Source organism: Stegostoma tigrinum, chromosome 1, assembly GCF_030684315.1.
Source record: "Stegostoma tigrinum isolate sSteTig4 chromosome 1, sSteTig4.hap1, whole genome shotgun sequence".
In the NCBI taxonomy this organism is placed as follows: domain Eukaryota; kingdom Metazoa; phylum Chordata; class Chondrichthyes; order Orectolobiformes; family Stegostomatidae; genus Stegostoma; species Stegostoma tigrinum.
Genome location: NC_081354.1, coordinates 8,508,372 through 8,535,134, shown reverse-complemented (window position 1 = coordinate 8,535,134; position 26,763 = coordinate 8,508,372). Strand labels below are relative to the sequence as shown.

The 26,763-nt window shown below is 39.4% G+C and overlaps 1 protein-coding gene across 2 annotated transcripts in view; it reads left to right on the top strand.

The window, feature by feature from the left end:
- ccser1 (coiled-coil serine-rich protein 1) overlaps nucleotides 1–26,397 on the top strand; it is a 1,213,403-nt gene extending 1,187,006 nt beyond the window's left edge. For both annotated transcript variants that reach the window (XM_048537406.2, XM_059650255.1), the window contains one exon: nucleotides 16,078–26,397. In XM_048537406.2, coding sequence (XP_048393363.1) covers nucleotides 16,078–16,578 — 501 coding nt within the window. In that variant the 3' untranslated portion in view covers nucleotides 16,579–26,397. The remainder of the gene's footprint in view (nucleotides 1–16,077) is intronic.
- The last annotated feature ends 366 nt before the right edge of the window (nucleotides 26,398–26,763 follow it).

The following is a 26,763-nucleotide window of genomic DNA, read 5'->3' as shown; positions in this document are numbered from 1 at the left end:
TGTAAGCCAGACCAGATAAGGATGGCAGATTTCCTACTGGAAAGGACATCAGTGATGTTTTACGACAATCAGCGATTGTTTCGTTGTTACCATTATTGAAATCTGCTTTAGTTTCCAGCTGTTCTAGAGTGATTTGAACCAGTGCCAACAGGGCATCAGCCAGGTCCTCTGTTGCTTTAACCCAGTGACCTTATCATTGAGCTAACCTCACCCACTTAGGTCCTACACCAATGTGGCTACTTATTAACATCCTTCTGAAATGGCACCAGAAATCACTTGCTTGTATCTAACAGTTAAGCCTTGAGGAGACGTTATCAGCAGTTTCTTGGGACCATATAGATGGACAATAGATGTCATTCTTGCCTGCAATGACCGTATCTTGAGAATAACATATCTTTACTTGTTTTATTCATTGACAAGATGAGGGCATTCCTGGCTAGGCAGCATTTATTGCCCATCCCTAATTGCCCAGCGGGCAGTTCAAAGTCAACCACATTGCTGTTGGCCTGGAGTCACATGGAGGCCAGACCAGATAAGGATAGCAGTTTCCTTCCCTAAAGGACTTTAGTGAACCAGGTGGGTTTTTCGAACAATGGATTCATGGTCATCATTAGATTCTTAATTTCAGATATTTTATTGAATTCAAATTCTGCCATCTGCCGTGGCAGGACTTGAACCCAGGTCCCCAGAATATTATCTGGGTCTCTGGACTAACTGTCCAATGATAATACCACTAGGCCGTTGCCTCCCATTGTGCTATGTGATATTGTGTTAGATTGTACTCATGACCTTTAAGAAAACATTCATTAAATTAACTGGTGCTTTATATGTCCTCTCATGCCAGTGATCTTAATGCACATGAATAGAAAATTCACCGCCTATGACAGTCCTGTAGATGTAGTTATGCCATGCAAACGCAGTGAGAACATTTTAATTAATAGAAACTGGCAGTGAATGTGCCATGACTTTTGCTCCCAGCCTGAGAACTAACTAGAAAGATCAAATTCTGAGCATTGTTCCAATGTCTCAAGGCCCTGTAGCAGGAGCATTCAAGTTGAGCTTTTATTCCTCACGCATAGAATTGGCTGATCTAAATAGCTTCCTGACTTTTGAACTTTTGGATGTCTAGCTGCCTGCATTTGTTTTTAAATCTCGTTGTCAGTTTGCAAATGCTGCACCTAATCTCATTTCCGAATTGTTGCCTGACAACCTGCTTTTAATCTATTGACGAGCCCTCACGGATTTAAGTTCACCAACTCATCCCTGTCATTCTGCTCATTTTGTGCACAAACAGTCTCTCCAGGGAATCAGACTACCCAGATAGCAACTGTTATATTGTCTGTTATAAATTCCTTTTCAAGGCTTTTTCGCAGATATTTTCCAACCAATCATTCAGAGACATTGTCACACACCTCTAGAACAGATGGTATTTGAACTTGGGCCTCCTCGGCCAGAGGTAGGGACAGTACGACTGCAGCATAAGAGCCCTGTGCTTATTTGTATGCATGCAGAAGGGAAGCTTTGTACTAATTAATTGGAAAATTCATTGCTGTGAAGAAAACCATTTTACTTCAAGCTAATAAGAGTGCATCTATTCAGCTAAAGGTCCCCATTTAAAAGATTGAAGAATAAATATGATATCTGATAGCCATACTCAGACTTTGGCATTGGGTTGTTTTGTTATCAGAAGTAAAATGATGCTGGAAACATTGGTCACCTATAATTAATATCTATTAATCACCTAAAATATGCAGGAAAGCCTACAATGTATTATTTCAAGCATGCATACAATTCAATTCAATATTGTTCACTTTTTTGCAGAATGAAGAATAGAAACTATTGTGGGAAAAGTGTGAAGGAACAGCATACCATTTGTTTTTAAAATTCATGCTTACACTTTTGTACTTATAACTATTCTTACTTTTAAACCATTTTAGTGACTCATTGAGAAATTCTGCAGAAGGATTGTGACTTGTCGTTGAACACAACATAGGGTTTAAAATTGCTTATGCATTTTTGTTTTGCTTGTTGCATGTAGTCAATTAACGAGGTGGCATAATCTTAAGTGAAAGACAGAAGGTTTATACGGGATTTGAGGAAATAATTTTTCACCCAGTTGGTGGTGGGGTTCGGGAATGCACTGCTTGGGAGGGTAACTGAGGCAGAAAACAACCTTTAAAAAGGACTAGGTTCAGCATTTGAAGTATCATATCATTCAAGGCTATGATCCTAGTGTGGAAAAGTGAGACTAGTGTAGGTGGTAGTATATTTTTGGCAGTACAGACTTAATGGGCCAAAGGGCTTCGTCTGCATTGTCTGATTCAATGATTCTATGACCATTCATACAACAGTACTGTTGTTAAAACAGTAATATGAGGTGAAAACATCTGATGATGGAGATCACAGCGATTCGGTGTTTATTTGAAGATAAAACTATGCACAAACAATGGTGACTGGGTGACTATGTAGAACATGTCTGATACGTAGGAATGCTATACTTTGTTCTGTCCACACGCTACATGGGATTATACATCAAGTCTTGATCATCAGTTTAGAATACACCTTTCACATATATATTACTACAAAGCTGGCATAGGGTAAATGAGTCCCCACAGGGTGCTAAACTCAGGTTGCGGTGCGCAATATTTTGGTTGAGGAGAGGGACATCAGAATGAGAGGTTGTGCATTTGAATCACTGATGAGGAGGAATTTCTTCACTCAGAGAGTGTGAATTCTTCACCACCGAGAGCTATCAAGGCTGGTCGTTAAATATGCTCAAGACTGAAAAAGATGATGGAGGGTGTAGGCCCAAAACTCAACTGTCCTTACTCCTCTTATGTTGCCTGACCTGCTGTGTTCACTTTGCATTGACTCTGACTGCAGCACCTGCAGTTCTTGCTGTCTCCCAACTTTTTAATCATTAAGGAAATCAAGGATTGTGGGGAAAAGCAGTAAAATGTATTTAAGGATTATCAGATCAGCCATGACCTCATTGAATGGCAGAGTGGACTTGATGAGCTGAATTGCTCACTTCTGCTCCTGTTCCTTATGATCTCAAAGTAATCCAGATGTGAGGAAAGTTCCACCACATTTTTCAACAAGGCATTTGTTGTCATTGTAGAGTTTCCAGGGATGAGAATTTGGCCCAGACTGTTGCAACCCAGTGTGAAATTGGCAGAAGAGTTCAGCTGCAGTGTAGCTGATTTCTGGTTAGTGATGAAAAGAGTTGGAGATGATCTGATAACTTAGAGGACCACTGATTATCTGCCGTTCATGTGAAGCCATCAATCCAGTATAGTCAAAGGGGTTTGGGATCATCGACTGTCCATCAAACAGAGTCATGCTGCCCGTGAATGGAACAGCTCAGACTGAAGATTGTTTTGTTATGGGAGCATGTCTGAAAAGCAGAGTTACAAACCAGTGATAATAAAATGTGAGGCTGGATGAACACAGCAGGCCAAGCAGCATCTCAGGAGCACAAAAGCTGACGTTTCGGGCCTAGACCCTTCATCAGAGAGGGGGATGGGGGGAGGGAACTGGAATAAATAGGGAGAGAGGGGGAGGCGGACCGAAGATGGAGAGTAAAGAAGATAGGTGGAGACAAGAGAGTTGCAATGGGAGAGAGATTCCCTGAGGTTGGTCCGGAGGGAGGAGGGTAACTTCTTCAGGTTAGGCATCCCTGGAAGAGGCTTCGCAGTGAGGTTAAAATAGTATCAGAGATAATGGGAACTGCAGATGCTGGAGATTCCAAGATAATAAAATGTGAGGCTGGATGAACACAGCAGGTCCGCCTCCCCCTCTCTCCCTATTTATTCCAGTTCCCTCCCCCCATCCCCCTCTCTGATGAAGGGTCTAGGCCCGAAACGTCAGCTTTTGTGCTCCTGAGATGCTGCTTGGCCTGCTGTGTTCATCCAGCCTCACATTTTATTATCTTGGAATCTCCAGCATCTGCAGTTCCCATTATCTCTGATTACAAACCAGTGAAGCTGTTTGAGCTGCAAGCTTGAGAAATTCTCAGCAAGTTGTGTTGCATCCATGGAGAGAAAAACACTGAGTTAACAGGGTAGATCTTTGCCCCCAAGGCAGAAAATGTGAATTGGAGAATTTCCCAGTTCACTGAAGCTGCTGAGAAGGATAAAGTTTTTTACTTTGGGATGGGAAGGTGTCGGATGAAGTTGGGCCCACTGCCCCCTGACCATGGTTTGGAGGTGACCACCAAAAGTTCTGAGTGCCAAGCTGATCTGATGGAAAAGCACATCTGGTTCTTTCAAACTTTTCATCAGCTTTTTGTTAAATAATAACCCCCCTAGTTCTCACTCCTCACACCTCTACAAACTAACCATGCACTCACTCACCAGTCTCCCCAGCTCCACGCTAGCCCCATACCACCTTATAGTCCCCATGCTAACTAATGCCTGCCCACATAGCCTATCATAAATGTAGCTTGTGGAAGCAACCAGGCATTAATAAGTATGGAATGACAGCTCGTCAACAAACAGCTGTCATACTTGCTCAAACAGATGTTTTCAGTTCTAGTGATAATGGGAAACGCAGATGCTGGAGAATCCAAGATAACAAAGTGTGAAGCTGAATGAACACAGCAGGACAAGCAGCTCCTGAGATGCTGCTTGGCCTGCTGTGTTCATCCAGCTTCACACTTTGTTATCTTGTTTTCAGTTCTAATTGTCATGGAAAGGCTGTTTTATTCTTATAGGGATAGGATTTGAATGACACATCATTTCAATGCTGGTTGATAGTAGATCGTACCAACTTATACCCTCATTCACTACCTTTTGCTCTCACGCCGTCAATGCCAACTCACCCAATATTCACCACGGCAGACCTCGAGCCATATAGAGATGGAAGTATAAATATTTAATTATCTATCTAAATATCTATCGTGGCCTTTATTCTATCAAACAAAAAACTCACTCATGAAGGTGACTTAAAGAATGTAAAAGTTCCTTTCATAGTACATCACTCACAAAAACAGTCTTGTATTCATAAGCTCGCATTCAATACAGTTAATCCCTTAATATCCCCTTTGAACTGTTAACCATACAATGAACTTTCAAGGACTTGCTGAGATAACTGGGGGCTATGGAATACAGCCAAGTATTAATATGCATATGATGAAAGCCCTTTGGATAATGTCAATATTGCAATTGCTAGAACAGATGTTCTCAACCCTCAATGACATGGACAGCCCATTCCCTGTACATTTTTTATACGGCTGTGGATTTAACTAACTTCTTGGCTTTATTTCTTTTAACTCAATGACACATGCAGGCTTTCTTCAAACAAAAGGCTGAGAATTTAAATAATTTACCATCTTGACAGCTCTATAGACCTTGTCCACCTTTCATGAGCCTTTTTTTCAGCTCCATGAATTTCATAACTCCCATACTGCAAGATAATAGATTTGCTACAGGGAAAATGGTGTCCATTTGAACTCAGAACTCAGATCTGTATAGCTTTTAATATTGATTTCCAAATCTATGTCCCACCTGCTACCTGACTGGTCCACAAAATCTTTGTGAGTACAAAAACTATCACCAATGTTTTGGCTTTATGAGAGATAATGGGAACTGCAGATGCTGGAGAATCCAAGATAACAAAGTGTGGAGCTGGATGAACACAGCAGGCCAAGCAGCATCTTAGGAGTCAACTTTTGTGCTCCTAAAATGCTGCTTGACCTGCTGTGTTCATCCAGCTCCACACTGTTATTTTGGCTTTATGACCCCTGATTAGTATGATGACAGCTCACATACTTAAGAAGTTAACTCTGTTTCTGTCTCCTTGGGTGTTCCCTGACCTGCTCAGTATCCATTTCCAGCATTTTGTTTTCACAAACTTGGTGAATAAATTATTTTAACTTTTTTAATTTTCTCAGTTGTTTTTAGAAGATGACATTTATAGGAGTTGGATTCAACACCGAAGTTATCAGGATGACTGAGCATTTATATTTAAAAAGTGGGCCAATGTGAATGATAACAAGTACATGAGAGCTGCTCGTGAAAGACAAAGTGTTTAGTGTTTGTGGGACTTGATTGAAAGTGTTGTTGCAGGAAGTTCTCTTCCACAAGTTTCATTTTATTAATAAGGCTGGTCTCCAGGGTGGAAAAGTCACTGGCTTGCATACCAAAAAGATGGTCATCACCATAGATTAATCTCTCTCTGCTCCTGTGAAAACAGTAAACAATAAACAGAATGAGTGGCTGTTGAAAATGATTTATATTCTCTTCATGGTTACTGACCGTAACATAGTTGGAACATTGGCACTGATGAGTTATGAGGCTGTTCCACTCAAGGGGTGTAAATTTTATCCTGTGGATCCTCGCCGGGTATTTTGCCTGAATTATGGAGAGATGCTGGGAATGACAAATCACTCACTTTGTTGCAACTTGTGGATTGTATAAAAAAAACTGAGGATTCTAATGAGTAAATTTTTACATTTCACACAATGATATGTTATTCAGACCTTCAGTTCCAGTGCAAAGAGAGCCATGAGAAAAACTGAAAAGTTGTACTTGCTACGGGCTTATCTTAGTCTAAGTTACAAAGGCTAATTTCTCTCCCTTGAGTTCTAGGTGTGGAAAGAAGTGTTTCACTGGGAGAAACTGTTTGTTTATAGTTGCTGCCACTAATGAGCTTTTTTAGGCAACAGAAACAGATATGTAGAGTCTGATAAATTACCAAGAGTAAAACAAAATGGTCACTTCAAAATAAACAGCATTTTTCCAATTTGGATTTGACTACAGATGTTGCTCCCTTCATGGCAAGCTCAGAGGGCCCCTTGGGAAGCAGGAAGACCTTTTATAATTAATTTGATTGCATTATGCACATCTCCACAGCTGCATTGAGATTAGGGGATAAATTTGCAGAAGCTTGAAGCAGTTTTTGTTTTTGAGCATACCCATCATTGGAAAAAATTTATATCCAGTTATCCAGTGCGTAGTTTGTGTAGAGCTCGTTGCTATGACTGATGGGTATGAAGATTTTTTTGACAAGGCCTTCAGAACTCTTTTTCTCTATTATTGCTGAAAAGAGAAACAGCTTTTTTTTTCTGAAGGAAGGTCTCAGCCCGAAACGTCAGCTTTCCCGCTCCTCTGATGCTGCTTGGCCTGCTGTGTTCATCCAGCTCTACACTTTGTTATCTCAGAAACACATTGTGGATGCTTTTTGTTTTGCACTCATCAGACAAATGCAAGAAGGCCAAATTTCAAAGGACCTCAACAATTCATATTACAGGAGAAACCGATACCGGTTGGTTGGTATCTCAACACAGATTATCCTAGTGCTTTGGAGGAAGCAATGGGCAAACGTAGGATCCCTAAGCTTTTGGATAATTTAAATTTATAATAGCTCTGCAAGGATCATTGATCTGGTCTTTCAGCATCCCACTAACGTACTTTGTGAGTTTCTTTGCATTGTTTTTGACATGACATTTCCACTGCTTTGCCATCGAATCCAAGGACCGACAGGCCTGGATTTTCTTGCTATTGCTAGTTTTATGATGATAATATGGTGTCTTGGTCTACAGAATGGATTGATATTTGAATTTCTAATATCTGTTAGAAGAACCTGTGAAATGAAAATATCAATCTCAAACGAGCAATGTTTCCCTTTTGAAATTAAGTGGAAGCATATCAGATCTTGCTCATGTTTGCCTGATGTTTTGAAATTAAGTGGAAGCATATCGGATCTTGCTCACGTTTGCCTGATGTTTTGGTTTGTTAGTTGCTGGATGCATGGAATGACCATTTTGAGTTTGTGTCCTGAGTTGCTTGACAGGATGTGAATTGCCCCAGAGAGCCATGTAAAGGGCATCAGACATCCCTGGTCAAGGGATTTTTGTCGAGTTGGCATTTAGATTCCCATGATCTTTTGTGCTCACTGGGATACATGTGTTTTGGCCCAGTATAAAGGCAATGTGATTTCCAGTGAGAGACGTGCAATGTGACAAGTTTGGGAAGGAACAACAACAAAGTATAAAGAATACAAAACAATGAGGAAGGTCAGTCAGTCCAGAAGAGCTTCCTTTACCACCTGCAAATGTTATCTGCGTTTAGAGATGAATAGTGGCAATCCACAATGGGCCAATAGTTGCCATTAGACTAGCTGTTAATTCTGGATTTTTATTGAATCTGTCACAGTGGAATTTAAGTCTCTTTCCCCAGAATGGGCAAGTAAAACCGGACGCAGGTATGTGTGTGAGCTGATCCAATGTCATCTGGTATATTTACCTAGCGATGACATTGGATCAGCTCACACACATACAGAGGCAGAGTGCCTGTTGGAAGGACATTTGCCTCCAATGGATACTGATTCTGGCAGTATGTTGTGATCCCAAACAAAAAAAAAACATTTTGGCCAGATTTTGGTTACTAAGTTGTTAAGTTGAGTTCATGCATTTTCTGACTCAGTAAACCCATTTTGATTTAAAGAACCCTAGTAGATCCGGTCATTACCAGAGGAGGACAAGTCTGACACAACAACTTCAAAGATAGATTCGAGGTGGCCATGAGGGTGGACAAATGCCAAGGCAGGGTGGTTAGAAGTCAAGGCTCAATAGGAATTCATCCCTGTTGTTTTGACACCGTTTGTCCCTTATCTGTCATTCCTCACTTCCTGTTACCACTCCATTCTCACCGTCCTCCATGAGAAGTCATGCCCCATGCTTCCTTTATGTCAACTCATTATCCTCACCAATACCTCTCATGCCTCCCATTCCACTCATTTCCAATCATTCAGTACCCACCTCAGTGGACATCAAGCACATGCAGAAGCAATCAGAAAGAACATATAATAAACTCATAGAGCTGACTTTGATATGTAATACCCAGTTCAAAGCTTTTAGGTCATCTCAAGTGGTTAATCTCTTATAAAAGCAATCAAATTTCTACTTAGACTCCATGTCAAAGATAGCAAATCCTTTAAAAGTATCTTAAAACTATGAATAGAATTGCAAAGTTCAGATACACCTCCGAGATGAATGAAGCTTTTCAAACTCAGTCAAGCATTCATAACGATATAATTTTACACCCAGCAGGAAATGCTAACAGATGTCTTCTGAAACAGCATGATGAGATGATAATGAGAGAGATAATAGGAACTGCAGATGCTGGAGAATCCGAGATAACAAGGTGTAGAGCTGGATGAACACAGCGGCCAAGCAGCATCATAGGATCAGGAAGGCTGACGTTTCAGGCCGAAACCCTTACATCCCAGATAGGTGTCAACAAAGCAGTCCCGCAGGAATTTTTTTTTTAAACTCTTACTGACAGCTTAAGCCAGTTGTTTCTCCCCCAAGTTAAAGAGCCAGAGACTTAAAAGAGTTTCAGCTTAAATCGACCATAGCAGCCTTTGAAAGACATTCAAGTCTCCTCCATAATTAACACTATAGGTTAAGGTTGTTACAACAACTAAAGTGTAGTCTGCTTGAAGTTCAAAGTTTGCTGAATTTAGGTTTACTGACTTTTGGAATCACAACCCACCTCCTTAACTCCAACAGTAAAAATAGGACCAGTCAGAAATAGTGAGGGGAAGATTTTCCATCTTGAGGTCCCACATATCATTTTTAAAGTTCTTCAGTTAATCTTGATCTTGCAATAATCTGGCTCTTTTTCTTTGGATAGTAGGAACTGCAGATGCTGGAGAATCTGAGATAACAAGGTGTAGAGCTGGATGAACATGGCAGGCCAAGCAGCATCATGGGAGCAGGAAAGCTTAAGGGTCTAGGCCCAAAACGTCAGCTTTCCTGCTCCCATGATGCTTATTGGCCTGCTGTGTTCATCCAGCTCTATACCTTGTTATCTGTTTTCTCTAGTCTGTTAAAAGTAAAAATTACAGGCAGCAATTTGAATATAGGTTTAAGAACAACATGCAAATAATTTACTGCAGTGACTGAAAATTATCTTTATACAGCAACAATGCTCGAGAATAATACTGCAGTTATCTTTCAAAGTTGTTCATGTCAAAAGATATTTTAACGTCTTTAGTGGTTGTAAGACTTTGATCCATAATGGAGATTTGGTGTTTTACAGTGACATTAAATGAGCTGCAGCCGGAAACTCAGTTACCTTTGAGAACAGCAAAGTAAAAAAGGGGTGGAGATCTGCTTGTATTGAATGGAAGGAAATAGGGACAGGGATAGTTCTGTCGAAAGTTGACAAAAAACTGTCCAACCTCTTTGTTTCTGGAGACATTTCTTGCCTGCTAGCTTCTGACCTAAATATCACCCAGTCACTCCAAGTATGATCTGGTTTCATAAAGTGTAATTTAATGTAAAGGCAGAAAGAAATTTCATTTATAAAATGCTTTTACACACTACAGTATATGTGATACACCACTCTACTTTACAGATAATGATGTGATTTTGATGTGTAGATGCTGCTGTCATGTCATGAACCCAGCAATCAATTTGAACCATACAGAAAAAAACTATAGAAAAGTTACAGCACAGGCAGAGGCGAGTCAGCCCATTGTCTTTGTGCCAACTGAATAAACTACTGTCCATTCTAATCCCACTTCCACAGCCTTGAACGTTGAGGTTCAATTGAGGGTTTCTGTCTCAAGCACCAAAACTGATAGTAAATCCCACAATAGTTACTGGATATCTGACGAAACAATTCACTTTAGAGCACAAGAGTCACGTCTTGGATATTGTCCGGAAGACTACTATTTGCAGTAACATATTTCACTTGAGAAGGCCTCAGCTTATATAATAGAAGCCCAGTGCAGGAAGGAGGAACAACACCTTTTATGCTTAGGCACGTTGCAACCTTTAGGACTCGACATTGAGTTCAACTTTACAGCATGACTTCTGACCATAGTTTTGGTCTAAATGTATCTCAAGGAAGCCCTCAGCTTCATGATAACACAATGTCGCTACCAGGACTTTCACAACCTAGTTGTGCCTGAACACTTGCTCTCTACATTCAACCATTCAGTTGTCTAACACCAAACTGCCTACTGTTACCAGTTGTTTCAGCTGAATAGCATATCACCTCTTCCCATCACTGCATACAAATCTTTCAAGACAATTAAGAGTTTGAGAAAAACAAACCTGCCCTTTAGGCATGGCCCTTTAATTTTATGATTCAGTCAATAGGAATTACTTGCCATTGTATCAGCAACATATTATGTCATAATCATTTTTGCCTCTAATGGTAATTTATTTCCTTGTATTTGGTTCACAATTAGTTCTGTTGTGAAGTCAGCATTGATGATTGGCAATATATTATACTATATAAAAACTGAAAGAATTGCAGATGTTGTAAACCATAAAGAAAAACAGAATTTGCTGGAAAAGTTGAGCAGGTCTGAGAGAAATTAGAGTTAACGTTTCGGGTCAAGTGACCCTTCCTCAGAACTATAAACCAACATTTTCGTAGCTACTATCAGTTCTGAGGAAGGATCACCAGACCCAAATTGTTAACTCTGATTTCTTTTCACAGATGCCGCCAGACCTGCTGAGCTTTTCTCTCAAATTCTGTTTTTGATATAATGCTATATGTTCTACCAGGGAGTTTTGATAATTTGATGCTTAATCTACAGCTTTTCAATATTGTTCACTAAACCAACATACAAGCCATTAAAGAAAGTGCATAAAGGATTTATGTAGCCCTAGATAATCTATCTCATTCCAATCTAAATGTTGTTATTTTTATTTTAAAAAAAGGACTGCAATTGAAATCTTTCTCGGGGCTGCTTCTTATTCTGCCACTTTGAATGTACTTAAAGCACAATGAGGATTCCTTTTAGACTGAAGACAATAGAACTTTTCAAGTTGTATTAGAAATTCTAAAGAAGAATCATATTGCATTCAAAATGTTAATTCTGTTTTCCAAATTATCAGTTTCTCCAGAGCTTCTTGTCTTTATTATAAAACTCTTAAAAGTTCTCATTTTCTGAATGTGTTCTTTCTTTGCACTCAATGAATAGCTGACTGGTGGTGGGAGTGAGTTCTGGAGTTCTCTTTGGAGAAATGTCCATTTTAGCTGAGCATCTCTTTGATATGGTGAGCACATCTCAAACAGCTTTTCAGGTACATTGTGGGCGCAGAGGACTACTCTATAAATTATTGGCTGAGAGATAAAGTTTGGAAAAGAAACCAGGAGGATTTGTGAATGCCTATCGATATGTGGCTTGTACAAGCCCCAATGTCTGCTCTTACCCATGTGCTCCTGAGATGCTGCTTGGCCTGCTGTGTTCATCCAGCCTCACATTTTATTATCTTGGAATTCTCCAGCATCTGCAGTTCCCATTATCTCTGATGAACTCATTGATCAGTTTCATAGTTCACTCTTATTTCATGCGTGTAGCCAAGACCTGCCGTAACCAGGTGGTAGGCATTCAGTCATCTGTGGTTCTGAGGCAGCAGCGTGAGTGTTTAAAGCTGCTGCACAAACTCAAACTCTTGGGGCTAGTCCCTCAGCGATGGGCTTACAGGCAGGCATGCAGTCTGGGAAAATGCCTTTCATGCTGCATCTGCCATCTACCCATCTGCACCAGATCACGCCTTAATCTTACCAATGGCATTGGTGCTGTAGGTTTACTCACCCTTCCATGAACCTATTAAAACCCTATGTGGCCAATTAATTCCACCCTTAATGGCCTAATCATGCCACAACTGTGATTTAACCAATTGCAAGATAGATGGTACTAAGTGTCCAATCTGACAGCTGAATTGTTCAAGCCTTTGAGCAACAAGATGGGAAAGCTGCTTCATTCATGGGATCATAAGAAGCCCACAAAGTCTTATGCCCCCTCACTTGGGACTTTAGGCCTGACCCTACGTCTTCCAACCTCCCCTCACTCCTCCCCAAACAAAGCTTTATTTCCAGCTCTGTGACTCCTCACAGTTGGAGGTTGCATGCACTCCCAACAGTAGTTACCATTGTCCATGGCATTGCTGGGTCCAGACAGATGATGGAGATTTGATTGTCCAATGCCTGTCAAAGGTGGGACCTCCTCTGCAGACAGAGCTGAACGACCCAGATCATGCCAATTAATGGCCCAATAACCATTCATTGTCCACAAGGCAAGCCCTTGGAATAAGCCCTGCCTGTTTTTGCTTGAGGGTGGTGGATAGAGACCTTGGCACACCAAAGAATTCAGCCAATAACCTAGAGTGACATCTAGGCTGAGGTAATTTTCCCTGTTTTAAATTGCCATCTTTCAGAGGAGATGCTAAAAAAAAGGTCCTGTCCCTTCTCTGAAGTGGAAGTAAAAGATTCTATTAGACTATTTAGAAGAAGAATAGAGGAATTTTACCAGATGTCTGAGCCAGCATTTGCCTCTTTCATCTTAACACCCAATCCAGCACATAACTCAGGAGCTGTTGTTTGAAATATCACATGATGACCACAAATTTTTTTAAACACCCAAGAGCAACCCTCCTCCAGAGTATTCAGCTAATTCTTGAATAATTCCAAGTTTTCTTTGCTCTCTCATTCAGGCCAATAATATGTCCAGCGGTTACAGTTATGACTAACGGAAAGTGTGGTCAAATAGTCAGAGATTTCAGTGTTAGCTTTAGTTAAATAAAAATTATTGTTGTTCTTTTAGTGAAGTTACAGCAACACCTTTGAGGTAATTCTCGTCAATAATCCTCTAACAACTGAAGTAACTTTAATATCATCTGTATCTGGAGAGTGCATGGATTTGAGTGCAGTGGGAAGTGATTATTCTGTCATACGTATGGCATTGCCATTCTGCAGGGGAGAAAGGTAGATGGATCAAGAGGGAGTCTTCCTGTTCATAATTTCCTTCAAGTTGTTACAACCCTGTGAACTAGGGAAGTAACAAGCCAAATCTAGTGACTTTTCATTATCTAAAGTAGAAATGTAGAGCCACATAAATTTGTGATCCTGTTATTGTAAGTTGATTAATTTATCAGGATAGGTATAACGTTTATATGAACATCATATTAATCCTTCATAACATCAAAAGCACTTGGCAATTAATTAATCTAAGTGATGAAAAGTTTGAAAATTCAATGAATTAACAAACTTGCACAGAGAATGTTCATCCCCCAACTCTTTGCAAGGTGGAAGATCTTCAAGAGATTGGTGGCGAAGTCTAGTTTTGAAGTAGTGAGCACGTAACTTTGGAGACCACTGTAGTATGGGAGGGAACCTGGCATTGTTTAAAATGAGCAAAGAATTTGGGAGATATGTGGAAAGGAGAATAAGGAAATATTACACTTCCTAACAGGCAGTGATCCACAAAGTAAGACAGTTTGGAAAAGTTTATGAAATTCCACCAAAGTGCCTCTGTCAAACTGGTTGACACAACTGTTGATTTTTTAACAAGAATGTGTTTCTTATTTTGAGAGCTTTATATTAATCTTGGTAGTTTTGTGCTGGCAGTCAGTACAGATACCTCTCAAGAGGCTGCTTGTTCCTCACTGCAGATGACATTTATGAAGACTGGCAATCCTGTAGGCTCAACAAGAAATAAACTTTACTTAATTGGTTGAAAACTCCATAAATGTGTACAGATTGTGGAAACCTCTATCCTTCCTAAATATACAGAACTAGCAGTAATAAATTGAAGGTCTGTGTTAACCAATAGTCCAGGATAATCAGGGCATAATGCCCATGGATATAAAAATTCAGCTAATTGCCAATACAGAAAAGCCTAGTAAAGTGACCAGAGAGATGCTGTAACCCCAATATTGGAAGATCAAATGGTTGCCTGCTGACCGGAATTATTTTTAGTCATCTAATGTCTTTCAGAAAACAGCACTAACTTGCAGAGCATTAGACGATATTTAAATACTAATATTAGATTAATTTAGCATGCAGTATGATTATGGGATTAATCATTCCTCTGTTTACAGTTTCTATTGTAACGCAGTCACAATGATTTGCGCTCTTATTGTGTTGTGATCATTACTTCTCTCTTTTCTAGTTTGACTTCAAAATGTCTTTTGCGACGTAACTTTTGCATAATGCTTGAGGGGAAATTATGAGTTTTCCTTTTTATGCAACTCAGTCAGATGTATTTTACTTTTCTGAGTACTGAAGTTTCACGTTTGGCTCTGAAAGAAATGCTGCTAGGTTAGAATTGTCCAGCTGGGGTGTAGTAATCATTCAGTTGTTAGCCTTTTCTAGTGCAGCCTTTTAAATGGCTCTATGTTCATTTGTTTGCAAACACTCATCACTGAGTTGAATCACAGGAGATCGTGGAGACATTATGTTTCAGAAGGAAGGCATTCAGTCTATCCAATCCATGCTGGCTCCCCATGAAGCAGTACCATTAGATCTGGCATTGTGTGAATCACCTTGAAACAATGATGACAATCATTTTGCTATTTTTCTGTGTGAACAAGAAGAAAATGTTGCATATATTTCCATAGAAACAAAAATGCCTCTTGAACTAAAGAGTCTAACAAAAAAAAAATGAGTGGACAAAGTGAGATTAACACAGAGGGAAGACTGTAAACAAAGTTGGGAGACAGTTTTGTAAGTGATGTGCTGGGTGAGGTCACATCAAATCGTAAGAACCAATATTATGTGGAATAAGTTTCAAAGCATTTTTAAATTATAGGTCAGTTAGCCTGACCTGAGGTGGTTAAAATTTTGGAATCCGTTATTAAGGATGATATTGTAGAATCCTTGAAAGTGTATGGTAAAATAGTGCTGACTCATCGTGGTTTTGTCAAGGGGAGATCATACCTGACAAATCTGTTAGAATTCTTCAAGGAAGTAGCAAGAAAGTTAGACAAAGGAGAGCCAGTGGATGTGATCTATTTTGATTTGCAAGAGACATTTGACAAAGGCCACGTAAGAGGCTGCTGAATAAGAGAAGAAAGCATGGTGAATCCTTAACTCTAGACTTCTTTTTTGGATTCAGATTCCACCATCAGCCATGCTGGGATTCAAACACTGGTCCTGGAACAGTAGCTGAGTTTTTGGATTAATAGTCTCATGATAATACCACTAGGCCATTGCCTCACCATGTATTAAAGTATGTTTCACGTACTTTCCACTGTTGCTCAGAAATTCTGTCTAATGTGCTATTTTTCCATCATTGACTTGTTTCTCCCTCTCTGTTTTCTTGCCTCAGGCTACAAATCTAAACAGAACTGTGAGCCAAACACTCAGCACAAGGGACAGAAGATCAGTACCTACTCCCACCGAGGACCCATATAAATACTCATCACCCAGCCAAGCAGCTGCTCATGATGGTAAAATCTGTCAAGTTTCAAATATTTTTGTTGGCCGCTACCAGAAGGCACAAGAAGTTGGCCGAGGAGCCCAATGTAAAAATGGCATGGTTGAGACCTCTTCTGTGGAACTGGCAGAAAACATTCAGAGTAATGGATCTTGCAGCGGATCTACTCAGAGTAAAATCAAAACCACCGTCAATGCGGGGGAAGTCTTGGAGCTTACGAATAGCCGGAAGGATCAAGTTACTGTGCCCAGGCAGCAATCTGTATTTGTAGGCCGACTTGGGCAGCCTCCTCGTGGACCGCTGTCCTTGCATATGTATAGTCGAAAGAATGTTTTCCTCCAACACAGTTTGTACACCTCTGACTTGCAGGCTTTGAGCCAGAAAGATGGCTAGGTCATTCCCTAAGCCCTGGACAGAGATACGAAATGTGTAGCTGCTTTTGTCCTGGCAGAAACCTACCCAGGTACCAAAGGGTAATCCCTTCCGAAACTCACCAAGCCTTTTGACACCGCTGCCTCCTACATCCTCCAAGACTTCTTTGGCCTCTGTGATTTTTCATAGCTGTTTCTATCCAAAAAGTAAAAGAAGATAAAGCCATTTTCCACATGAACCTTAATCTAAACTGTACGCAGGTGACGGTTGATACCTTTCATGAGGGAAAGGGATATGATGAGGGACTAATTGGATAGCTCTATCAAAGAGCTAGCACATGTGCGATGGCCCAAGTGGTGTCCTTCTGTGCTGTATGATTCTAACTGAAATTATGAGTAAATGGTCCCATCATATGAAGAACCAAGAATCAACATGGTACTATATCGTGCTACTAAGCAGTTCCTTTCTGTGCCAGTTATTTTAAAAAATGGAAAAATACGAATGTTTTAATGGATAAAATGCATTTGTATGTGGAAACTATTTACTTTTAGATGAAGCAAGCATGTTAAAAAATTAACTGTGCATTTTCTGAACATTTAAACTTTTCTCAAGATGGCATGCTTTGGTGATGAGGAACCTCAACCTATTTTATTACTAATTCCGTTGACTCATGCTGACAAGGCAAGAAGATAATGTGTAAGGTGCTGTCTTTTGTAGTTGGTGAATGAAAGAGTTGTTCGTAACTGCAAATGTGTCAGTTTCAAAAGGTAGAGGGACATTTAAAAGAGAAGGAATCCCTCCTGTTAAAGCCATTTCTCCAAAGCCTCGTGTTATATTTTACAAAAGGTGACTTTGAGTGCATCAAAGCAAAAAGGAAAGCTAGTTTTCTGTCTTTAACAGGAGGCTGGAAATATGTACAAGATCCTTATTTTGCCCTCCTCTCTGGCTCATCAAATTAAGTTTTGTCAATAATTGGCTATTTTTAAGGTATGGGTCTTAATTATACCTTCTCAAACTGTCCAGGTCAAAATACTTGGTTAAAAAAGTACATTTCAGAATGTTTATCTCCATTCTAATTAATGCTCACACCAATCTTTTATTTTCTTAGTACTCCATGGTATCTGCTGATTGTGGAATTATTTCAATTAAATTAAGATTTCCCAGAGCCCTCCAATATGATGGTGACTTAATAATCAGTTGGATACAATGGTGCTTTGCTATTTAAGGAAAGAGTTGGATGGAGGTACATTTGATTGATAGATTGGGGATAATTCCTTGAATGAAGTAAGAGTGTCAGCTTTCCTGTATTTCTAGAAAGCAAGGTTACATGTTTGGTTTTCATTGATCCAAATCCTGATTTAGTGTTCTCCCAACCACCACCTTCCCATATCGAAAAATCCCTGCTCCAAACCGCTCTCAATCTCACATATTCCAATTTGTCAAATCATATGCTTGAATTATATAATTTCAACTCCATTTTCCAAATCCTAATCTTGTCATCGTTTTGCCAGCTACTGCTTCCAACCTGAGTCCTGCTTCAGGAAGGAGAAGGCACGAAATTGGTTAACGAAATCTCATGCTTTCCAAACATTTTTTGGTTGAAAGATCCCTTTTCAAATGTATTACAGATCTCTCACCTTTCCAAGTCAGTCTGCAAAACACATCACTTTGAACATGTCTTTGTTCATCTGCACTTCTTATGAGGCTCAGTGTCAAATTTTGTTTTACAATATTCCTGTGAAGCACCTTTGGAGGATTTTATGTTAACGGTGCAATATAACACACAATTCCTGTACAGGTGAAAATCTGAAGATCCTTGACCGCACCTTTCGAACGAATGACCATTTAAATCTCGAAGGACAAGGGCAGCAGATACATGCAACACCACCACTGCAAGTTTCCCTCCCACTCACCATTCTGTTTGCAAATATCTTCCCATTCCCTCACTGTCGCTGGGTCAAAATCCTGGAATTCCCTCCCTAAGGGCATTGTGGGTCAACCTACAGCTTGTGGACTGCAGCAGTTCACGAAGGCAGTTCACCACCACCTTCTCAAGGGAAACCAGGGACCTGCAATAAAATGCTGGCCAACCAGTGATGTTCACAGACTGCAAATGAGAACAAAATTGCACTAGTCTCTATCCCAGTGAATAGTTTCTAATTGCATTTACCTGCACCATTCCAAATCACTTCTCCCTCATCCAACCTAATGTTGAATGTTGACAAAAGGGTCAAATTGCACCTTCTGTGGTGATAATGCAGTCAGCAGCGATGAATACTTCCTATCTGATTTGGGCATTTTTCTCCTACAGCCAAATTTGAAAATAGATCCTATATTTTTGCTTCAACTATCAATGCTGAAAATTAACTCCACACCTTCACACTGTTAGTGTCAACAGGTTTCTCTTACTGTCTGCTATGATCACTTTTCATTCATCTTGAACCTATGACTTCCTCATTCTCATCTCCCAAAAAGCTAGAAATGTTTTGTGTCTGTCTACCCTGCCTCACACTCTTATCATTTTAAACACTTTTATCAAATCATACTCTGTGCAAAGTTGTTCTGAAAAGAGAAACATAATTTCTGAATTTTCAAATATCAAGATGCTTTCTGATTAAATTATATTAAGTCTGTTCTAAAGCCACAACATCCTGCCTGTATGTGAAACCAATACTGCACGCCTTCACTGAAATCTTATTAATGTTTTATGCAATTCATCATTACTTATTGCCCTTCATATTTTATTCCTGCCTTTGACAAAACCTTGAAGAGTTCTGTTAATCTTTTCTACAGCCTTATCAATTGGGAGGCACAGCTTTTCAATTCCTTTGTTTTTTTTCTAAGGAATTAATTATACTTCCATTTTAGACAATGAGCATACGTGTTCCCAGAAATACAATTAATCTCTTTCCACCACGCTGAAAAAATACCCTCTACTCCTCAGAACCTGCTCGATGGCTGTCACAACATAAACACCCCTTTCACAAGCAGCTTTCAACCTTGGTAGCAGACTTGGGACCAGCAACCCTGGAACAGAGCAAATGTCACTGTTAGGCGGATTAGAAATCCCAAAGATTCCTTGGGACTTTGACTAGGCTGTTTGACACTAAGCCCTCCACCCACATCCCTTACACTTTCAACCCCATACTCATCCTCTACTCGATCGTACACCAGTATTGCCGCTATGCCATCTCATTCATTCCAAGTTATTTTGCAGGCCCTCTCGTATCAACACTAAGTCCCGTCATGTTCCCCATGGCTCCTCCCATAGCGACTCAAACTAGTATTCACCGTGAACAGAGCTTAGGAGCTACATGGAGATGAAAAGCATTTACACTTCTAACAAGTAAAGAGAACACTCACTCATTTCCACTGGCTACAGAAAATAATTCTTGTATATGAAACTTATTCAAAAATTTCAAAACCTATCAAGACAAATTTACAATCAGTAACCACATCAAAGAGAGCTGATACTTTAATGCTATCTTAAAACTATCAATCAAAATTATAACATTCTCCTGGAATGTTGAATTGCAGCCAAGCTTTCACAACGACTCCAACTATAATATGACCCTTGGCAATGTAAACAATGAATTCTATTCAAATATGGTAGTTTTTCCTCAGCTATACCAGGTAGCCTGCTAATCAATGCATTCTGGCACCCAGCGATTTTTGTTTTCGTTCTAATTAACAACTGCAACCTTTTTTTCTTATTTAGAGGGTGAGGATTTAAATAACTTCAGGTCAAGACATTTATAAACCTTCTCCATTCTTCAAAAGCATTTAACTCTACTCCATTAATCTGTGATTCCTACACCACAGCGTTCGTTATTTTAATCGGCAAACCTGTTGTCTGTTTGAACTCAGCAGTAATTTCCAAGTTTGGATTTTCGTTTTTTAAAATTCATGCCCCAGGCCTTCTCCTTCTGTCAAAAGTAAGCTCTATCAGAAATGGTCAAGGAATACCCGCATCTTGGTGTCTGCTGCCGATATTCATCACCACCGAACTTGGCTGAACTCATTGTAAATCCGCTGCCTAGACTGTGTTCTTGACCTTCATGATCAATTTTGTATCCAATCTGTTTCTTTTTCCTTCTTAATCTCTCTGTGGTATTTTGTAAAAATTATCCACCAAAATTACTCCACTAGCAGATTTTTGCCAGCATTGTTGCTTCAAGCACATTGCCATTGAACATACATTTCATATTCTTGCTTCTTCAATCCAATCTTGTGACTTCAAACTTCATTTTTCATGTCCACCTACATTGGGCCCAATGACCTAGGCTGTGCTAATCTCTTTAGATTATTGTAAATTAGTTAGGGTAATCAGTCAGATGTCAAATGCCTTTATTTAAGCTGCTCTGGCTATCATAAAGTCACAGAGATGTACAGCATGGAAACAGATCCTTTGGTCCAAATCATCCGTGCCAATTAATACCCTAAGTGAATCTCATCCCATTTTGCCCATATCCCTAAAAACCCTTCCTATTCACATACCCATCGAGATGCCTTTTAAATGTTATAATTGGAACAGCCTCCACTGCTTCCTCTAGCAGCTCAATCCATCCATACACCACCCACAGCATGAAAAAGCTGCCCCTTGGGACCCTTTTAAATCTTTTTCCTTCTCAGCTTAAACATACCTCCCTCTTAGTTTTGGACTCCACTACCCTGAGGGAAAGGTCACCTTATTCATACCCTAGCCTTAATTAGCTTCAGGCATTTTAGAGTGTCATTATACACCATTAATGAAAACGTCAAATACCCTAAAACATTTTTGATAAGTTTTATGGGTCCATAGGTTCATCTCTGGCTCATTTTTGCTTAATGAAAAGGACATAGATAATATTTGTTACATTTCAGTGCATGCAGGTTGTGTCAAATTCCAATACATTCTGAGAAAAGTAAGTAGAGGGAAAGGAAATCACATTGAACAACATTAGCGGCACCTACTCACCTCTCTTTTCCAAGTCACTATTTTCTAGATTTTCTGCCAATTCCTGACACACATCTAAACTTGTCACTTTAGCCATTGTCTGTCAGTGAGAATGCAGGCCCCTCCTGCTTTCAGTTATCCACAGCATTTTTACCAGTTGTTGTTTATCAATCCTTAGTTTATTTGGCTAGCATCCCTACTTAAGGTATACTCAACACCCTTTCCTTTTAGCACTTATCCTGACACCTGGCCAATAATACTTGGATCACACTTCTAATTTATTTCATACCCAAAATTTTCTCATTGCCTCATTCCATTAAAGCATTGTAAATCTTTGGAATTCTCTACTCCAGTGAGCTGTGGATGCTCAGTCTTTGAGTGTGTTTAGCCAAAGATCAATAAATATGTGTGTATTAAGCTAATTAAGGGATAACAAGATAATGTGGGAATGTTGAGCATATGAGTAGAGTTAAAGTGAAGGTTAGCCTTCATCTTACCAAAGGTCAGAACCAGCTTGACAGTTCAAATGGTCTACTTTTGCCCCTATTTCTTCTTGGGAAATACCATGCCACCCCCACCCCAACTCCCAGTCCCATGTAAATACCCCTGTACAGTTTTGTTGTGGCTCATGACCTGTCTAACTTTTCATGCCGACATGTATATAAACTGAATGGAATTATAAGCAAATCATTTTAATTCAGTTCATGTTTGAATTTGCTTCAGTGTTATGAAAGGTGGACACTATCTGACACTGAACGGCTTTTATGTTTTATCAACAACACCAGCTGCTGTTGTCAAATATATCTTCCTAGAGTCTGGCCTGAACTGATTTTTAGCTGTACAGATTATCAAATTCATTGCTGCCGTATCAAGTTTTAACTGCTCGGGTGTGGGTGGCAATCAGGCGTGATGGAGGCGGAAGGGACTTGTATGTTAATGGCCACTGCCATGATAAGTGAAACAGTCAATGAATTTTACTGTTCCTGATGCAGTTGTGTCATTTAATACAGCTTCAAAAACAGGACTATGTTTTAATAAATTAAAGATACGGTGTGATCCAAAGACCACCGCCTATTGAAAGGAGACATGAGCAACTTTGTTGGGAAATGGCTTTAATCTTAAATGCAACTGGCACCAGATAGCAATAATAGATTGTAACTGCATGTATGTCCTTTATTACAGTGAGTAGTGTTCTGTCTCAATACAACAACATCATAATAAGTCACCAACAAGAGCTGGAGACCCGAGTGCAGCTGTGCCAAGTAATTAGTTTAGTTGCCTAAATTAGATCTGCAATAAAAGAAAATCTTCCACAGTTCCTGAAATCAGAGCAATCTGGTGGAAACATATCAAAGTAATATACAGTGTTGGGCTAACCATGTTATCAGGAGATATTTATTCATACAGACTGCAAAAGAGGACACTGCAGAGGAAAATCTTAACAGTATACCTGAACACAATAAAGACATAAATATGAACATTTTTTTCAAAAGGTGAAGACTTAAAGGTGATAAGCATCACAAAAGATAATATAGTTTTTGTAAAAGTGGTCAATTGAGAAGGATGGATATTCAGGACTAATTTATATTATGGATGACAAAAAAAGCTCACTAAGAGTCTGAACTAAAATCTCACTAAGTGTCCAGTTTGCCTCAATCAGTACAAAGTTTGATGAAAGGTACTCAAACTGGCAATAATATGCTCAAAAAATATTTGTTCAGCTTGGTCTTAATCCCAAGAGGAACTATTTATCTGATGCCAAAACACATGATAGTGGGCCATGATCCATGATAAATACCTTCTCAATAATAGTTGCCTTATTAACGCTGGATACACAGGTAGTTACTGCCTATGGTGTTGCTTCAAGGCTGAAATGACACCAAATATTTCTCTGTGGCAGTTTTAAAACTCAAGATCTATTACAGTAACTGCAGACTTCTTTTCCTCTAAGTTAATGTTTTATAGCAATGAAGCCTAAATTTATTTCTTTAAAGAAAATTTAGTACAGGTGAATTTGTACTGATTTATATATTTCGTAGAAGATGGTATTGCATTTTATATATCTTTAACTGTATGGCACAAAATGCAGTAAATGGAGAACAAACAGCAATATTCTTGACAAAAATATAGAACAGCAACTAACAGGTAGAGTGAGAAAGATCAGCAATTGACTGTAAACAGATTTCCACCACCAATTCCCATGTTTTACTTCCTACCACCACCTCAATGCATAAAGGCAGAGAGAAGTAAGTAGGTTGTTAGCCAACTATCTCATGCAGAAACTGATTTTCTTATTTTAATACATGGACTTCAGAAGCTCAAAGGCAATTTATATGAACTTGCATTGAATACAGCCTGTCACACAAGGACTGAGTTCTGAGGTGGCTGCTACAATGTTAAAGATTTATCGGGCATTGACTTCATGGTTTAAATATTTGCCCATTTTCATTTTCTGCAAGGTTCTTCAACTTCAGGGAAGAGCCGAGAAAGGGACAACTGAGAACTTGTCATCACTGTTGGAAGGCTTCCATTTTCCCCATCTGTTACCCATTTGGGAAATGAATTAGGCTTGTTTGAAACTGAACACACAATTGCAGACTACTGGGTTAAAATTTAGATTAAATTGATAGATCATTTAACTCTCAATATATAACCATCTATCCTGTAAACCTTCCCTGAAAAGAACTGCAATGAAACATTATATGTTCCATGGTGCCTTCCAACTTCTGCTTCAAACTGTGGGGGCCTCTTGATTGGCATAAATACCACTGGCAATTTGGCCAACAGTTTGGTGATTGGCTGATTGCAGTAGTTTTTAATATTCTTAATAGAGAAAATCAACCCCATCCTATACAGTGATGCAGTTCAATGATTGGTTTCTCCCCTGAATCTTTTAAGTGTCTTGGAGATGCAACATTTCTTTATGCAGCAAGGCATTCAATCAGGTGTTGATGCACACAGTTCTGTTCACTATCCTTCAGGTCATTTTAAATTTGAGTGAAGGTCTAAATTACCAAACTGTAAACATGTCGCTCAATTTTTCCATCTGTTGACTGCTGAAAAGTTAATTCCTACAATGTGTATAATGGTCAGTTAATTCAATATCGCCCAAAATTAGAATTATACCGCCTTGATTTTTTTAATGCAACCATTTAGGCTCACAGCCCAGAAATTGCAGCTGGCCATATTAATAGACAACTGCTTAATGTGTTGGAGAGATTCTTTTTCTGCTCATTGTCATAACAGAGACATTAACCCATTTGAACAACTCAGTTTAAATAGAAAATTGTTATGCAAATACACTAAGCACTTGTTCACGAATATCGACAACCAATATTTCCTGGTCATTGCTGGTCAGTTTGCATTTTGTTGCTCTGCTGCGCTGTTATTCAGGCTTTTCCATTGAACTAAATTGTTGTCTAAATGTCAAATGGTCAATTAATGCTTTGAGTACTGAATTAATCTGCCAGTTTGCAGATCCTGTGGCTTTTTAAAATGAAAGGGTGGATGGTGCAGTAGCAATCCGGACTGACAGAATTAAAGTCTCTGCTGTTTTCTAATGATGATTATAACTCTTTCAGATTACTAAACAATATAATCATGTCAAATCCCATTAGTGTCAAATCTTCTCTGTTTATATTGTGGCACATTGGCCAATGATGAAAATTTAGGTGTGAGATGTGCACACATATGGTTGCTGCAGATTTGCAAAATGGAACATCATTTGCTGCCGTACACATTTACCCCTATATATCAAGCATGGGAAAACAATGCAGATTTGATGTGGGGAGAATTTCCTCACAGGCCAACAATGGAAAAGCCATTGGGTCACATTGAGAGGAGAGTCAGCCTTTAGTCAGAGTTTAGCCAGATCCCAAAACAGCAAACCATGCTGATAACACTTGCTTGAGGTATTGCTCATCCTTAATGGCTTAAAGGTCAGCTAAGAGTCAATCACATTGGTGCGGATTAAGTCACATGTAGGCCAGGCCAAACCAGACCAGATAAAAGTGGCAAATTTCCTGAAAGGAAAAGTATTTGTGAAGTAGGTGGGTTTCTTTTTACAATAGTGGTAATTTGGTTGCCATGGTTCAAATTCCACTCCTGAACATCAGCCCTGGCCTGTGGTGTCATGTCATTGCCATTGAACCAGTACCTCCCCTTGTGTGAGTTAAACACACCATTTGAAACCTCCCTTCTCCCTAGAGGGCTTTGTACCCTGATTAATGTAGCATTGAGTTCGTTACACAGCACAGCTTCTTGCTGTGTACTCTAACCTCAGAAAGAACATAACAATATTGAGGCATTCTTAAGGATCTGCTGTCAATTGAGATTGGAAAAATTATAAAGTCCCATATCCATTGCATTCAAATTTCATATAATTTGACAATAATCTTTCACACATCCATTATAACGATTGTAATACAAATCATTTTGATTGATTGTATCAGCCATGTTAGTGTTATCTGCACTCCCAAGATTTGAGCACATAATCCAAGGTGATATTTCATTGCAGGGTGTACTACATTGTTGGAGGCACCATCATTCACCTGAGGTATTAAATCAAGACCCCATCTACCCTCTTGGGTCAATGAATAAAGCCTTGAATCACACATTGAACACTGGTCAGTAATTCATCTGTTAACCTACAAGACTAAACCCAACAATCTGGTCATTGTTACTGTGCAGGATCTTGATAGGAGGTGCTCAAATTGGCAGTGTTTACATGGCAATCAAAGATCATTCATCCTTGTCATGCCATAAGGTGATGTAAGACTCTGTACAGACACGTTATTTCATTCATATAACCAGAGGGTACCTGATGTTGGCAGTGTGCATAGACCTCTCTCACTGAAAAGTTGACAAATATGTTAATATTAGATTGAGAATCTAGAACAACAGCATAAACAGTAATTCTCAGTGGTGGGGTGGGGTGGGGTGGGGTGAAGTGCAACAGGATATGACAAAATCCACCTGAGAGAAAGAAACAAATTTAAAATCCATAGTGCTCAAAGGATTAAATGGATCACACATTTGGAAAACAACAAGTAGCATACCTGACATATTAGACTGGTGGCACGCCTATTTCAAATACATTACTGCTAAAGCACACTTAATATATCTTATGAGATCCGTATATGCTGAAACTGTACATTTTTTTTGGAATTGAACTGTTTTATAGGTTACATTCTGCATTTTTGCAGGCTGCATTGGGAGTCTTGACTCTATTTCAAGGGTAGCCAATGATTATGATGGTCACTGCTCTGTTA